The sequence below is a fragment of the Nyctibius grandis genome, chromosome 6, assembly GCF_013368605.1.
Source record: "Nyctibius grandis isolate bNycGra1 chromosome 6, bNycGra1.pri, whole genome shotgun sequence".
Classification (NCBI taxonomy): Eukaryota; Metazoa; Chordata; class Aves; order Nyctibiiformes; family Nyctibiidae; genus Nyctibius; species Nyctibius grandis.
The window spans coordinates 52,469,405-52,486,032 of NC_090663.1; the positions used below are offsets into that span (position 1 = coordinate 52,469,405).

General features: G+C 40.0%; 1 protein-coding gene across 1 annotated transcript in view; it reads left to right on the plus strand.

Moving 5' to 3' along the window:
- FBXW7 (F-box and WD repeat domain containing 7) overlaps positions 1–16,628 on the plus strand; it is a 198,931-nt gene that overhangs the window by 76,008 nt on the left and 106,295 nt on the right. The window contains exon 2 of the mRNA XM_068404062.1: positions 11,465–12,022. Within this exon, the coding sequence (XP_068260163.1) occupies positions 11,534–12,022 (489 nt within the window). The 5' untranslated portion in view covers positions 11,465–11,533. The remainder of the gene's footprint in view (positions 1–11,464; positions 12,023–16,628) is intronic.

Sequence of the window (16,628 nt, forward strand, 5' to 3'; positions counted from 1 at the left end):
TGACAGTAGCCTGGAATAAGCATTGTCCACTATGGATCTTGAGGTAGAAGATGTTGTTGATGGTAGCTTGGCAAGACTTGCGGGTTTTGTTCTTTTTCCCTTGTCTGTCATCTCCTTGTATGCTTGGAATAATATAGAAGGACTGGGAATTTTAAAATGTTTAAAAGAAAAAGTGTAGTGTTCAAATTAATAGATAAATATTTAATCTCTGGGAAGGGTATTCTTTATTTTTACAGTAACGTGATAATCTTTTCTAGAAAGTTTGTCTGATGCAGAAGCCTGGTCAGAACAGAATAAAGAGATTGCACTTTTCCTGGCATAACCTGCATTGCTGCTTCTTTACTTCATTAGTCATTATTAAGAGACTTGAAAATACTGTCCTGTGCCTTGAAGCTTCTTGGGAGTAAAGGGAGTTGATTATTCTTGGTGTTTAGAGGTAGTATAAGAGCTGCTTGAAAAGGGGGTATTTATTTTAACCTTTTTTTAATCGTTCAAATACAAATATTCTTAAATAGTAGTCACTGCTCTTGATTTTCACTTCCTCAGCTTCAGTCCTGCTATCTTTTTCTTTTTAACCACTAGAATGCTTCTCAGTGTAAAGGCTATGTGTTTCCGTCTATTTGTGTATTGTCATTCCACATTAGAGGTGTCTATCTCGAACAGCTCTGAGGTAGGGGAGAGTTTAGTACTTGGTGTTAAATTCCCTTCCTCCAACTTAAACTTAACTAAATTAAATTTAAATTCAACTGAATTTACTTGCTATTTGTCCTCAAGGTCTACTTCCCCATTTCAGTTAAAGATGACCTTTTTTTTGGTCCATGTTTTCCACTCTGGGTTCTAAGTTGACCTTTTTTTTGGCGCGCTCCGCTGTTCTGCGTGTCTGCCTGTTTGTGCTGCACTTCTGCAGCATTTGAATTGGAGATTCAGTCCAAGAAATCATGCTGCCGTTTTTGCCAGAAGCTGACACCAGCCATCTGGTAAAATTACAATGCAATATCAGTAAAACCCATAATTTGGGGAAATGGACCTAAAATGACTTTTATGGTTAGCGGACAGGAAAGGAACGGAGACAGAGAAGTCAGTTGGGTACTCTATAAATCACTTTGAGGTTTTCAGACCAAATGCCTTAATGGCAATGTTCTTGCTGCCAAATGCTGTTTTGCTTTTGCATTCAGAATAGTTTGCATTGATAATGAGCAACTCTGCTTGGAAGTTATTTGTGTATCGCACTTATGATACGGCTTCACAAAGCAGCACCATGCTAGGTAACCACCTGTGTGAACGGATTTGTAAAGCGGTTTAGCATATCGTACTGCTAAGGTCTGTGGGTTTTCCCATTGGAAATGCATCCCAGCCCCAGGGCCAGATTCAGTGTTGTGGATGCTGAAGAAGAATTTGTATTTAAGGCCATTTTGGCCATACCATGCTAGCCTGTGTGTTAAGCCTGGTGGTTGTGAAGTAAGTCTGCACTGGAACTAGGCTGTTTTTAATAAGCAGTTCGGTAACACGTTTTGCCTGTATGTCGCTGTGGGTGGGAGCAGAGAGGAGGTGACAGCAGCAGCTCTTGTTCGTGTGTATTCCCAGGGAGAAGCGGTCAGCTAACCATGCCTTGGTGGCTGTGCATGTGCTGTATGTTCTGCAGTTGTTGAATGTGTGTGTTAAACTAAGATGGAGTGTATTTCTAATTTAAGACTTAAAAGTGGTGATGAATTTACTATCTTCCTGGTAAGCTATTACAGTGAGTAATTATCCTCATAGTTAATTCCATTTGGATTTTTCTTATTTCAGCATTCAGTGATTGGATCTTACTTCTTGTCTATTAGATAAAATCCCTGTTGGCCTAGATACTTGGGAAGAAAGTAGTTTGTTGTTTTTGCATAGTAATCACGTTGCCTGTTTACTTAAAATAAGTGTTACTGAATGATTGTTCTGGACTTCATAGTTGAGATTTCCAGTTCCTTCTGTTGGTACCTATAGCTTAACATGTCTGTTAAGTCAGTTGAGTTTTCCATGACATGGTAACACTCCAGCATAGCTTAACTGAAGTTTGCTACTAGAAAGCAAGACTAGCAGCATTATCCTTATTGCTCCTCAGGCTCCTTTCCTATGGATGAAAGGCCTTGAGCTGTGTAAAACCATCCTGAGCAGCTGGGGAGGTCCCCACATGCAGTGCTGTTGACGATGCTGTAAAACTGACTGCAAGGACTTTTGTTACAGGGAACATACGTGGTCTGGTTTAGGGGCAGAAAGGCACGTGTAGAAAGTGGAACACAGTGCTTAGTGCTGTGGAGATTTCGGGCCAGCTTGGAAAGCTATCACATCTACCACAGACTCACAAACCACATTTACTTACTTTTGAGGAAGAGGGGTGAATTCAACCCCAAGATTATCCAAACCTGTTAAGTTTTAAGGACTGCTTAGTCTTCTGTTGCACTATAAGAGGATTCATGATTTTTTTTTTTTTTTTTGGTAGAGAAATTCTGTATTACACGTGTATCTAGCATGAAGTGAGAGTTGGGATGATTCAGTTTGTACATTTCTAGCCTTTGCTAAGTAGGCATGCAACAGCATCTTTAAATTTGAAGGGAGTATAATAAACTGCCTGCCTATTTTTCTAATCTGAGAATTTTTCAGCCCACATGTTTCTCTACTAATGTAACTAAAGATACTCTGTTTATGTTGCTATAAGTATGATCTAATGTTTGCTTTTGGCAAGAAACTCTTCCTTGTTAGTATGCACAGAAGGCATAGTTTACATGAGACTGAAATATTAACAGATAGAAACTTGCTGTTCTAAATCGAGAAAACAAGCGTTGCTTGTGCTATATGGCTAGCAAAAGTAGTATAGGCTTCTTGCAGTAATCTAATTCGTGAAAACACAGGTATTCATTAGTTATTCAAGGTAAGAGTTTTTTATTTAGAGAGGTAAAAATTTTAATATAGGAACCCAAGTAATGGTACAATTATCAAAGCAGAAAGGATAAGACAAGGTAATTGAAAATCGTGTGGTTTACTTTTCTAGTGCAGAGGTCCTTTCAAAGAGAAAATGGACACTGCTTAATATTAAAGATTAAGTGGAGGTATGGAGGACTACATGGAGGACTGCCTGGTTTGTTTTCAATAGTTGCTGGAAAACTTGGCACCCTTTAATAACTCAGGGCTTTTTTTCCAAGTTCCTTTTTCTGAGGAAGAGGGGAGAGAAGCCTTACATGAGTCGCACATGATAGTTAACTTGTCACATTTCACAGCTTAATCCTTTATCTTGAAAGAGTTGTTAGTGAAAAGACAAACCAGCCATCTTCTGTATAACAGTCATTATTAATGTAACTACTAAAAATAACATGATTATTTATATGAACACAGTAAGATCAGTCATAATACTGTTCTCCTCCTACTGTGGATTGTTTCCTCCCATGATATCTTTCAAGGAATTTAAATTATTTAATTCTAAATTATATCCATTCACTCTTCCTGATGAAAACATAACAATGTAGAATTAAAAATAAGGAGTAACTTTGTGCTTTTACTGTTGATCTTGGCTTTCAGGGAGCTAAGAGGTATGAACAGGATTCTTGAACAGACATGAGCTCCCTGCTTCTTCAGTCGTACTATACTGGTGTTAATATACTTATCAGTTGGGATATGGCTTTGAGGAAAAGGACTTTGAATTTTAGATTTTTTTTTAAATACAGTTCTCTTGTTACAGGGTGATGGAGGCTTTCAACAATTTCCTTATGGGTCACTTTCGCATTTCCATCTTATCTCCACCCCATCATCCTTATCACAGTATCTCACAGTAATGTTCATTTTCTTAAGTTTCAAATTTTAAGGTAAAAACATAACTAGTGTAACACGCTATTCACTAATTAGTTGCTATGATGTTTTTCTCCTTTATGAAACAAGGAAAATGCAGGCATTTTTTTAACACTTCAAATACAAGAATTAAGGTCATGAATTACTTATGGAGAAGTGTTTACAGGAAAAAAAAAAATCAGTGGTTTCCTCTCTTCCTGTTATGTGTTGATTGCTTTAATTTTGCCATCAGGTCTCTATTAATACATTTTATAGCATGATTCTCTGCGCTGGAGCGTTAAAAACTGCCACAACTTTAACTCAGATTTTTTTTTCTTTCCTCCTGCACGAAGTTTTTCTGAGTTAATGTCTTCTGTGTAAAATTTTAGCCAGAGCAGTCCTGTTTTTGAGGAGAATGCACGAGGAAGGAAGAAAAGGGCTTTTGGTTTAAAGCATTAAGACTTGACAGTCCTCTTGCTGTTGTAGAGAGAATCTGTGGAATCCATTTTAGCTGTAATACATCCTGATTCTGTGCTTGTGTGTGTGCGAACCGCGCAGGTCGTTGTGTTGCTGATGAATCCGTGTGTGCCCGCCTGTACACAGCAAAGACACATGTTGCACCTTCTGCAGCTTTTCCCACTCTCTACCCGCAGTCACTATCTGTGAGGGTTAAGTGAACCTGTGTCAAAGAGACCGGGCTTCTACAGTGATGGCTGAAAAGAGTTTTGTTCATCTGCTTACTCATGCAATACAATGTTAGTTGTTGCTGAATAAAGAATTGACATTAAAAGTTAACGTTCTGTGATGATGTTAAATGTGCACAAATGGACATCATGTGGAAACACTGGAAAAAAATAAATGTAAAGAGAAGAAATGACAGATCCATAAAATGGAAGAATTTATTCTTCCACACTAACAGGACAAAGACCTGTTGAACAGAAAATCTTATCTTTGATTCAGCAGTTGAGTTTTGAGGAGGATTTGGACATCTGCAGATGGAAATCTATGTATGAATGTAGCTGAAGGTCAGAAGAATGCAATCTGAGTGCTGGACTCGTTTTCTTAGTGATATAAAATATCTTAATCTGTATAAAGTAATTAGATGTGATCATACATATTTTAAAATAATCCAAAGAATTAGTATGTTGATTGCTTGTAGCGCAAGCTGTTTCTTCTGAACTTTTGCTTATGAAAGGTCTATTCATCTCTCTTCTAACTCTGATACTTCCTTATCATGCCACTCTGCTTAAGGTACTGCTAAATATGTGTAAATTCTTGTAGCAATTACTCATTTCCTAAACTACTTTTTGTATTTTCATTCTCTAGTGGTTTTTTTGGTGCTATTTTGTATTTTATCCTATATTAAATACTTTACCTGTCTCTACCAAAAGAGGTAGGATTACGTGATAGGTCCTCCATACTACTTTGTCTTTTCCAGCCCAGAGTTAAAACGAAGTTTTCTTTTTAATGGCTTCTCTGTGTTTATCCCCATAACTGATAGCGAGGGACATTGCTCTGTCATGCTCTTACTACCCACGTATCATCAGCTATTGTCTCTCATCTATATCCCTTCACTTTCTGCAGGTGTTGGATCAGAATGGAGCAAAGTATCTGGGACTGTAAAGTAGCACTGTGGGCCAAAAGGGATTGGGAGACTGAGGCATGGGATTAGAGAGGAAGCTGTGTTAAGAGGCAGTCCTGGGAGAAAAAAGTTCATTTGGATGATGAAATAGGGAGAGAAGGGATAAGGTCTGTTGAAATAGGATTGTGGGGTTAATAGAAGCAGGTGAACAGAAGGGAGGGACATCTTACAGTAAACCACATGTAGTAGGAAAGCTGGAATTGCCTTTGTTCAAAAACATTTAGGAGGGGAGGTCAGGGTGCAAGGACTTGATGGAAAGTCTCAGAAGGTACATACAAAGTTGGGGCCATATTACAGTAGGGAGGAGGATAATTAAAACTGGCCACACAAGAAGATTAGAGGCAGCTGGGCTTAATTAAATTTGCACAGGAAACTTTAATTGTGGGTTTTTTTTTAAAATTTAATGAATACTAAATCTAGTCTTTTGTGTGCTGTCAGATTTATGTTTGACAAAAGTAAGTAATTAGAGGGGCACTTTCATTTAGTGTTGGTTACTTTGACCACTTTGCACTGAATAAATAATATGAATTGATTGTTAAGGTATCTAGAGAGAGTCAAAAAGGGAGCAGGATAATTTCTAATCCAACAGAAAAGTTACATGTGCTGCTCCACAAAGTGTTGGCAGAGCTTTGCTGGGCAGGGTGGTAGTAGAGTAGGAGCAGAGAATCTATTTTAGCTGCTCATTTGTCCTGGAGCTTGAAGCTGTGAATAATGAAGTTGACTGAGAGATTTGAGGTGTGTATATGTTTGGAAGTAGTTGTTTAGCATTCTTAGAAAAAGCATGCATGCTTGTAGAATGAGATGCATTGTTAATGATGTGCTTTATTTTGGTGAAGAGTTATTGTAAGTTTTTAAAGCTGTATGTTAATCTTGCTCTAATCAACATTTTGTGCTGATGAAATACAGAAGGTGTTTACTTTCCTCTTCTGTACAATGTATTCAACTCAGAATTTTATGACTTGAGGAGTCCTTAATATGATCAAGTTTGCCATCCTGTGTAACGCAGCAAATTGTTCTCTTGTAACTTTTGTTTAAAACTCATAACTTTACTTCAAGTTGTGGCTTTATCTGAAGTATCTTGTCTTCGTTAAGTCCTTTCACGAGGATAATTAACCACGACCATAAACTGTAAAAGAAGGTGATAGATTCTCTATTTGACTTTGTATAGTTTGTTTCCAGTTATTGTATGATTATTGTTTTGGTTTGTTACTTTGCTGTTGTTCAAAATCTTTCCCGTATACAAACTGTGTAGCCAGTAATCAGATCAATATATTAAGTGTTTTGTTTAATACAGCGTGTAGGTTGCTTACTTGTAGTGTTTTGCATTGTTACCTATCACGGCCTTACACTCAAAATATTTTTTTTCTTTTTTTTTTGTAGAACATGGTCCACAATTTTATCAGTGTTAATTATGTTGTTCGTTTCTACCTGCTTGATGCTGCATTTAATTCTCTTTATATGCATGTTTTTCAAGGGGGCTTAACAGATCTTTGGTGGCTGGCAGTGCTGGGTATCCATTGTTAGGTGCATTTACACTTTGTGTGTTAGTCCAATGTGGATCAAGAGCAGACTTCTGAAGTGTAACTCTTGATTGTCCACACGTGCTCCCCAACAGAACGAGTTAAAGCACAGCTGTCCCAGAGAACCTTCTGTGTGACAAAACCCCCCACCCTCTACCCCTCAGCCCCATCTCTCTGCACCCACTTAATTTCCTTTTTTTTTTTTCATAGTTTAAAGTGATAAAAAAGCAATAATAAAAAAAAAGCAGTACTGATGGAGATTTCCCAATTTTCCCATAGTTAAATGTGTTTATAGGTTAAATGTGTTTAACAGCTTTTGTATCTACTAGAGGGACAGAGAGATTTCAGTAGTAAAGCAAGAAGCGAAGGGGTCGTCCTTCTCTCTCAGTACAGAATGCAACCTGTTGTGATAGATAAACCTGAGGAGTTTTCTCTGTAGTTTCCCAGTGTTGCTTGGCATTTCTTACAGGTGGTTTTGAGCAACTGTTGTGCTGGGTTATTTTTATAATCTATCCTCTGTGCAAATGTAATGGATAAAGCTGAAGAATTCTGCTTAAGCAGCATTTAATCTTCAATATAGATGGGGGATGCATTCATCAACTCTGAATTTACGGTTTGATCAGTCCAAGGGCTTCCATTTTCCTTAGTGATTCTTTGTATTTTGCTTTTCCATACGACCAGCTGCAAGTGTTATGAAATTTACCCAGGAGTTGCTAAATTAGACCTGTTGAACAAGTTTAATGAGTTTTGAATGTTTATGCAAAGCGCTGCCACTGCACTGCTTTGGTGTCTGTCTAAAAAAAATCTCTGCCGTCAGAGGGGAGTAGGAAAGCAACAGCTTTCCTCTGTGAGTCTGCTGGGGTTTAGCTGATTTGAGTCATTTTGGGCTCTGAGAGTGTAAATGAAGGAGGCACTGTACGAGCTGAAAACACAGCATTTTAGTTCTCTGGTAGTTGATTTGTAAATACACTTCTTCGTGCAAAATAATAATCCTGTCTTATTCCTTCCCTACCTTATATATATGGAAATGATTGTATATTGTGTATTAGCTGACAGTACTTACTTCTGAAAGCACTTACGTGACAGAAGGCAGCTTTAATGTTTCAAATCTCTCAGATGATGTACATCCATCTGTTCTTTAGCAAATGCATCACCTCTTTGCATATTGATGATTTCTGATGTAGCACTGCTTGTAATTAAATTTTCATAATGCATTTTACAAGCTTCTGGAAAAAATAAGTTGAGTTTATTTGTGCAAATATAGAGTAAAACTGAAATCACTTATGACTGAAGCTAATTTGGTGAATTGATGGTCACTACAAAAACTTAGGAATAATTAAAAATATATAATAGTACTAGTGTATGTTCTTTTTTTAATTGGCTGTAATTTCATTTGGGTATATTAACAGTAACAATAGTGTGATTTTTGTCACTTAAGCATTTAGCAGAATCATGCATTTTATTACTTAAGTATTTCAGTGCTGACCTTTCATGTTGGTTGCTTATAGATACAAACTGAAAGTAGGTACTAAATTATGGAAACAAAGGCAGCATTTGCAGTTTTATCAAGTAAGTCCTAAACCAATAACTGATGCATGTGTTTAAAATAATGCTGTTGATACTAAAAATATGTGAGTAAAACTTTTAAGCTTCATTTATGGCTGTTTAGAGAATCATTTCTGGTGGAAGCTAAAATTGCTAGATTGTGAAGATGTAAATCTCTCGGTCTTTTTTTTTTTGTTACTGATTTTTGCATGATTTAATGCTTTAAAAAATCCAAATCCTTTCTCTTTTCATTAGAAAATAAGACATAGTGTTGTCATGTTCATAATACCCAAGCTATGTAGCAAGCCTGATAAATAGTTTCTACTAACCTCAGATTATGTATGCAACCAAATTTGACATTTGATGAAATGGAGTTATTAAACATCACTCCAATATGCCAAGGTTTCCGGGCTTTGGGGAAGAATGTTAAGTGAAGACATTTCTCTTAGATGCCACGAAGAGTACGCTCTTTCTCAAGTGCTACTTACTTTATATAGAAAATTAAACACATTCACTTTTGATGCCTCTTGCACTCAAGGTTGGAGTCATTAGCTTCTGGTTTGGGTCCTGTGCACTCCAGTGCCCTAATGCTTTTTTTTCACTGGTAAAAGCAGGAGTCAGCCCAGCCTCTGCTTGCTTCCATCATGTCCTTGCATTGATGTGCGGAGCTTAATTGTCTTTTAGTATTAGCTTCTCATTCACTGATTGGAGTTAATTGCTAGTGGACACTTTCTTTGGAACATGTATTTCAGCTTTTGAGCTCATAAGGTTTTATTTGGGGGCAGTTGTCATCTGAGTAGATACATGGAAACTTGAGAACCACGTCTTTGGGTTGTAAGTAATGTTTCCCTGAGGAAGAGGAGAAAAGTGTGTAGAAGCCCATAGAATCATAGAGTGGTTTGAGTTGGAAGGGACCTTAAAGATCGTCTAGTTCCAACCCCCCTGCCACAGGCAGGGACACCTTTCCACTAGACCAGGTTGCTCAAAGCCCCATCCAACCTGGCCTTAAACACTGCCAGGGAGGGGGCATTCACAGCTTCTCTGGGCAACCTGTTCCAGTGTCTCACCATCCTCACAGTAAAGAATTTCTTCCTAATATCTAATCGAAATCTACCCTCTTTCAGTTTAAAACCATTCCCCCTTGTCCTGTCACTACTTGCCCTTGTAAAAAGCCCCTCTCCCGCTTTCCTGTAGGCACCCTTCAGGTACTGAAAGGCTGCTGGAAGGTCTCCATGGAGCCTTTTCTTCTCCAGGCTGAACAGCCCCAACTCTCTCAGCCTGTCTTCATAGGAGAGGTGCTCCAGCCCTCTGATAATCTTTGTGGCCCTCCTCTGGGCTCGCTTCAACAGCTCCATGTCCTTCTTATGTTGGGGGCCTCAGAGCTGGACGCAGTACTCCAGGTGGGGTCTCACGAGAGCGGAGTAAAGGGGCAGAATCCCCTCCCTCGACCTGCTGTCCACGCTTCTTTTGATGCAGCCCATCTACAAATCCTTCTCAATGCAAGACTTGAAAAACATCTGTAAATGTGTTTCTGTGGCTTTTATGCTACAACACAATGAAAATTACCTTAGAGCTATGGTTTCTGATACTTTCTGCCATCCTCACCAATAAGTTGAATTTTTTTACAAATGTCATGGAGCAAAGTTGGGGTTTATCTGTTCCACACCTCCATCATCCAAGGCTCTAGGTTTTTTGTCTTGATTTTTTTTAAAAAAAAATCTATGAGAGATAGAAGGCCTTCAAAAAAAAAGAAGAGGGGAGGGGGAACTCGTGGAAACCTATACCCTTCACTGCTTTTGCTCCAAGGAGACTCAGCAGTTATGCTCCCTTCCAGTATTGTATTGTTGTGCTTTCTGAATCTCTCTCTCAGTGTAGCCTGCTAAGTGTGTGGTGTGGTCTGTGGACACCCGAGGACAGTGGTTCTGTACACGATGAAAAAGCTAGTTATTTTCTCTTTGCGCACATTTTCATGTGTAAGCTGTGAATCTGACTACTTGTTGAGTTCATGCATGACTTTACCTACTCAACATCACTTGAATCTAGGGGAACTGGAGTCAGAATGTGCCAGCCTCAAAGGTTGTATAGCTGGAAATCTAATAGCAAATTCAGCTAGACCGTGTTATATCCCTCTCTTCTAGTATATTGCTTGCATGCACATGTGTAGCTGAATGTGTGGACAATTTGGAAATTACGTTAGTATTTTTCACTTTCTATTAATATGCACCTAAATTTGGCATTTTTTTAACTTCTGAGAGTCTTGTTTAACAATGTAACAATTGTTGTAGCTTCTTAGGGGAACTTTCCTGCTAACAGTGATTTTTGCCAGGCAAGATATGTGCTGTTTCTGGTCTGCATGGGTTGACTAGTGACGTCTGCTTTTGGCCACTGGGCATCTCTGTGGCCAATTTAAGACTTGGAAGTGATAAGGCTATATTCTTTAGAGGGTATTCTCTTTTTCATTTATCTAAAAGAAAATCAATGAAACTTTCAATTATACCTGGAAATATGCCTGCTTTTAAGGCATAAGACCAAAAGTAAGTTCATCATTTGTGAGTAATATATAAAGTCTGTAATCAAATGAGAGGGAAAGTAGACAATTTGAAAATGATTTTTGTCCAATTTTTAGCAAATAATATCACATACTTGGATCTTCTGTTAACATGAATGTTAATGGTTCTTGTGGATTCTCTAGGAGGGCAAGTAGTTCTTCTGAATTTTGCAGAATCTGGTGCCTACAGAGATCATGATCAGATGGTTTGATAGAAGAAATAATTCTCTTGCTATAAAGTTGTCTGAAGCCTGTTTGGGTTTTTCCAGTTGTGTGTCAAGTAGAAATTATTCCTTGTTTCTTGGAATTTGAAGTTGTCAGGAGTAATACAATGAAATAAGTTTTCAATGCTTTATCTAATCAAAAATGTAACTTTTGTAATTTCCCACTTTTTTTTTTTTTTTTTTGTCTCCTTAGAATGTGAAAGCATTTGCATCTTCCGATAGCCTAGCCAAGGTCCAAGAAGTAGCAAGCTGGCTTTTGGAAATGAATCAGGAACTGCTCTCTGTGGGCAGCAAGAGGCGACGAACTGGTGGATCTCTTCGAGGTAATGCTTCCTCAAGCCAAGTAGATGAGGAGCAGATGAATCGGGTCGTGGAAGAGGAGGAGCAGCAGCAAAGACGACAACAAGAGGAGCAGCACATTGGGAGGAATGGGGAGATAGGAGGAGAAGAACCCAGGTTTGATGACAGGCATGAATCTCAGCAGGAACAGTTAGAAGAAAATAACAATAGACTTATTACAGCGGATGAAGAATCCACTTGTAACCAAGAGGAAGATGAGGATGAACATGCTGGTGATCAAGAGGACGAGGTGGAAGAGGAAGAGGAAATGGACCAGGAGAGTGATGATTTTGATCAGTCGGATGACAGTGGTAGAGAAGATGAACACGCTAACAGTAACAGTGTCACAAATTCCAATAGCCTCATGGACTTGCCCGTTCACCAGTCATCGCCATTCTACATAAAGACAAAGGTGAGAAACTACATTTTTCTGTGTTCTTAATCCTCGTTAACTCTGGATTTTAGAAAATAATTTTTATATTTAGCCTAAAATAAAGTTTTCCAATGAAGCAAAGATTTCACTTCCTGAAGAGCTTATTACGAAGAATTTATGCAGTCCACAAAAACTGTACTGTTTTAACTGTTAATAATCAAATTATTTGCATCCATTTGACATACACTCCTATGTATTTTAAGGAATAGAGCTCTAATGACTATGTTCAAAAAATCAAGGTATTTCTTTGTAAATATTTTTACATGCTAACTCACACGCTTAGTAAGACCTTTCCGGCATCATTTATATTTTCCTTCTTAAAGCAGACAAGAAGGAAGGTAAGCAATTGTGCATATGTGGTTGTGGTGAGTTGACCTTGGCTGGACCCCAGGTGCCCACTGAGCCACTCTGTCACTCCACTCCTCAGCGGGACAGGGGAGAGAAAATATATCGAAAGACTCATGGGTCGAGATAAGGACAGGGAGATCACTTACCAAGTACTGTCACAGGCAAAACAGACTTGACTTGGGGAAATTGTTTTAATTTATTACCAATCAAATCAGAGCAGGGTAATGAGAAATAAAACCAAATCTTGAAACAACCCCCTCCCACCCCCCCCTTCTTCCCAGGCTCAACTTCACTCCCCATTTCTCTACCTCCTCCCTGCCAGTGGCGCAAGGGGATGGGGAATAGGGGTTGTGGTCAGTGCATCACATGTTGTCTCTGCTGCTCCTCCGTCCTCAGGGGCAGGACTCCTCATGCTCTTCCCCTGATCCAGTGTGGGGTCCCTCCCACGGGAGACAGTCGTCCACGAACTGCTCCAATGTGAGTCCTTCCCATGGGCTGCAGTTCTTCATGAACTGCTCCAGCGTGGGTCCCTTTCATGGGGTCACAAGTCCTGCCAGCAAGCCTGCTCCAGCATGGGCTCCTCTCTCCACAGGGCCATAGGTCCTGCCAGGAGCCTGCTCCAGTGTGGGCTGTCCATGGGGTAACAGGCTCCTTCGGGCATCCGCCTGCTATGACATGGGGTCCTCCATGGGTTGCAGGTGGATATCCACTCCACCATGGACCTCCATGAGCTGCAGGGGGACAGCCTGCCTCAGCATGGTCTTCACCACGGGCTGCCGGGGAATCTCTGCTCTGGCGCCTGGAGCACCTCCTCCCCCTCCTTCTTCACTGACTTTGGTGTCTGCAGAGTTGCTTCTCCCACATATTCTCACTCCTCTCTCTGGCTGCGATTGTGCAGGGTTTTTTTCCCGCCCTACCTAAATATGTTATCCCAAAGGCGATACCACTGTTGCTGATGGGCTCAGCCTTGGCCAGTGAAGCCAGCTGACATTGGCTCTATTGGACATGGTGGAAGCTTCTAGCAGCTTCTCACAGAAGCCACCCCTGTAGCCCCTCCTGCGACTGAAACCTTGCTACGCAAACCCAATAGAGTAGTGTTCACTGAGAATATCTGGTTCATTTAGATGAAAACATTTTAATGAAAAAATAGGGTGGAATATTACAGAAACATCAAGTTCTTCCTTGTGGCCAGGTTATAGTAAGTTCATTGTCCAAATATGGGTTAAAAAAAAGTGTGTTAGCCAGTCATTCAAAATCATACAAGGTCATTACATAATATCCTATGGTATCCTGCTTGTGAGGACCTGGTAAGTTGTGTGCAAGGATTGTTGAGAACTTCTGATTTGCAATAAGAATTTGGAAATAAATATTCGTATTTTCATTGCTACTTATATCACCTGACATTTTAGATTTAAAAAAAAATGGCTTTGGAGCAGTTCCAGTGTACGTTAGTAGTTCACCATATTTTCCAAGTTATTCAGGAAGGAGGAATTCTGTTAACTCTTAGCAGAAGCAAAAACTGAAAGAATAATGAAAGCAGTGATACTGACTAATGAAAAGGAGCAGGCAAGTGTTCTTGTGGAAGAATGTTGTTCCTAAGCCTATGTACCAATTTATTTTTCTTAATCATTAATTGGTAATAGAACACCTAGCCTCCTCTCACCTTTCAAAAAACAAAACTACAAAACCCCTCAAATTTTTGCAATGTACTTTTAAAAAAAAAAAAAAACAAACCACCAAACCAAAACTGACGTAAACCAAAACAAAACCACAAAAAATCAGTTAAGTTAACAGGATTCCCTGTATGTTGGAATACAAACATAAATGTATAGAGATGGAGAATCAGTCTTGAAAAAGCACTAGAAAAGGTAGATAGGATAAATATTTGCTTCTGGAAGCTGCAGCAATATGTTTTTGGTAATAGCAATTAGTATGTAATTCACTTGTGTGTTTAAAGTATTTCAAATAACATCTTTGATTTTTTTAAAAGTCATAATGTTTTCACACGAGTTTTTCATAAATTACATAATTTTCTTTTGATAATTCTGTTGTTCAAGGTACTGAAGTATATGCTTTCAAATTTGCAGTGAAATACTGTCATATTTCATGTCATTCAATTGGCTTTTTACAATTCAAATCCTTGTTTTTATTCCAGTGCTTTGGTTTTTCCAGATTTAGTATGACTTACTGAGTATCGTATAATAACTTGCATCCAGTTCCATTAATGTAGGAAATGCTTACACTCAAAAATAGATTTTTAAGTCTCTGAATTGGAAACTTTTTGAAGTGCTTTGTAAATAACCATACTCAAATTATATACAGACAGAGCAGAGCGTAGTTTTCAGTGGTAGTCAGTTCTGAAGCTTTTTTTATCATTTCCAATAATGAATGCAGGCTTTTTTTTCTTTTTTTAAGGTGTAGTTGACATAAACTGAAACTTCAAGCTGGTTTAGCGTGAAGGAAGTTGTCTGAAAGATTTTTGTATAGATGCACAATCTCTGTGTGCTTTGATGGTTGCTTTGCGTTTTGTTCCCGTGCGGTGCTGGCCGTTTTTATCTGTGCTCTGTCCCCAGGCTGTGCTCCTGCAAGAACTGTTGGGGAGCTAAGCAGTGAACCGTATTTGGGAATTGTTATTGATTCATGGTGTGAGGTAGTTTTAACTGTGTACCTGGAGGATCAGCACAGGTAGAAAGCTGCTTGAGCTGGCACTGCGCTAGGTTGCGGTTACACAGTAAGACTGACATAATGCAACATTTATGTTGGCCATTCATTAATAAACCAACATTTAACCATAGGAACTCATTCTATGTTAAGAAACGTGGTAGAAATATAGCTGTGCTGGAGCATGAATGAATTACCAGAGTAAAAATAAACATGACTAATTAATATGCTGCTTTTGAGAAGAAAAAGGAGTGTTTGTAGACTCATCAGCTGTATTTACAACTGATTTCTGGTTCTACCTGTTGAAGACAGACTCGTCTTAGGAGTCTCAAACCTGACAGACTTATTTTTAGCTTTTCAGATATGCTTCTCAGCATTTATAGTGTAGTGCTGTTGTCCTCATAACTCACAGAATCACAGAATCAACCAGGTTGGAAGAGACCTCAGGGATCATTGAGTCCAACCGTTGCCCTGACACCACCCTGTCAACTAGACCATGGCACTAAGTGCCATGTCCAGTCTTTTCTTAAACACATCCAGAGATGGTGACTCCACCACCTCCCTGGGCAGCCCATTCCAATGTCTAATAACCCTTTCTGAAAAGAAATTCTTCCTGATGTCCAACCTGAACCTCCCCTGGCGAAGCTTGAGGCTGTGCCCTCTTGTCCTATCGCTAGTTGCCCGGGAGAAGAGACCAACTCCCACTTCACTACATCCTCCCTTCAGGTAGTTGTAGACTGCAATAAGGTCCCCTCTGAGCCTCCTCTTCTCCAGGCTAAACAGCCCCAGCTCCCTCAGCCGTTCCTCGTAGGTCAGACCCTCCAGACCCTTCACCAGCTTGGTCGCCCTCCTCTGGACTCGCTCCAACACCTCAACATCTTTCTTGAAGTGCGGGGCCCAGAACTGGACACAGTATTCAAGGTGCGGCCTCACCAGTGCCGAGTACAGCGGGACGATCACTTCCCTAGACCGGCTGGCTACACTATTCCTAATAGAGGCCAGGATGCCATTGGCCTTCTTGGCCACCTGGGCACACTGCTGGCTCATGTTTAGCCAGCTGTTGATCAGCACGCCCAGGTCTCTTTCCACCGGGCCGCTCTCGAACCACTCTTCCCCCAGCCTGTAGAGCTGCATGGGGTTGTTGTGGCCGAAGTGTTAAGACCCGGCACTTGTTCTTGTTGAACCTCATGCCGTTGGTTCATGTCGTTGATGCCCATCTATCTAACCTGTCCAGATCCCTCTGTAGGGCCTTCCTACCCTCCAGCAGATCGACACTCCCACCCAGCTTGGTGTCATCTGCAAATTTGCTGAGGGTGCACTCAGTCCCTACGTCTAGATCATCTATAAAGATATTGAACAGCACCAGCCCCAGAACTGAGCCCTGGGGAACACCGCTAGTGACAGGCTGCCAGTTGGACTTTGCCCCATTCACCACCACTCTCTGGGCTCGGCCATCCAGCCAGTTTTTAACCCATCGAAGAGTCCACCCATCCAAGCCCCGGACAGCTAGTTTGTCTAGGGGGATGCTGTGGGAGACAGTGTCGAATGCCTTACTGAAGTCTAGATAGACTACATC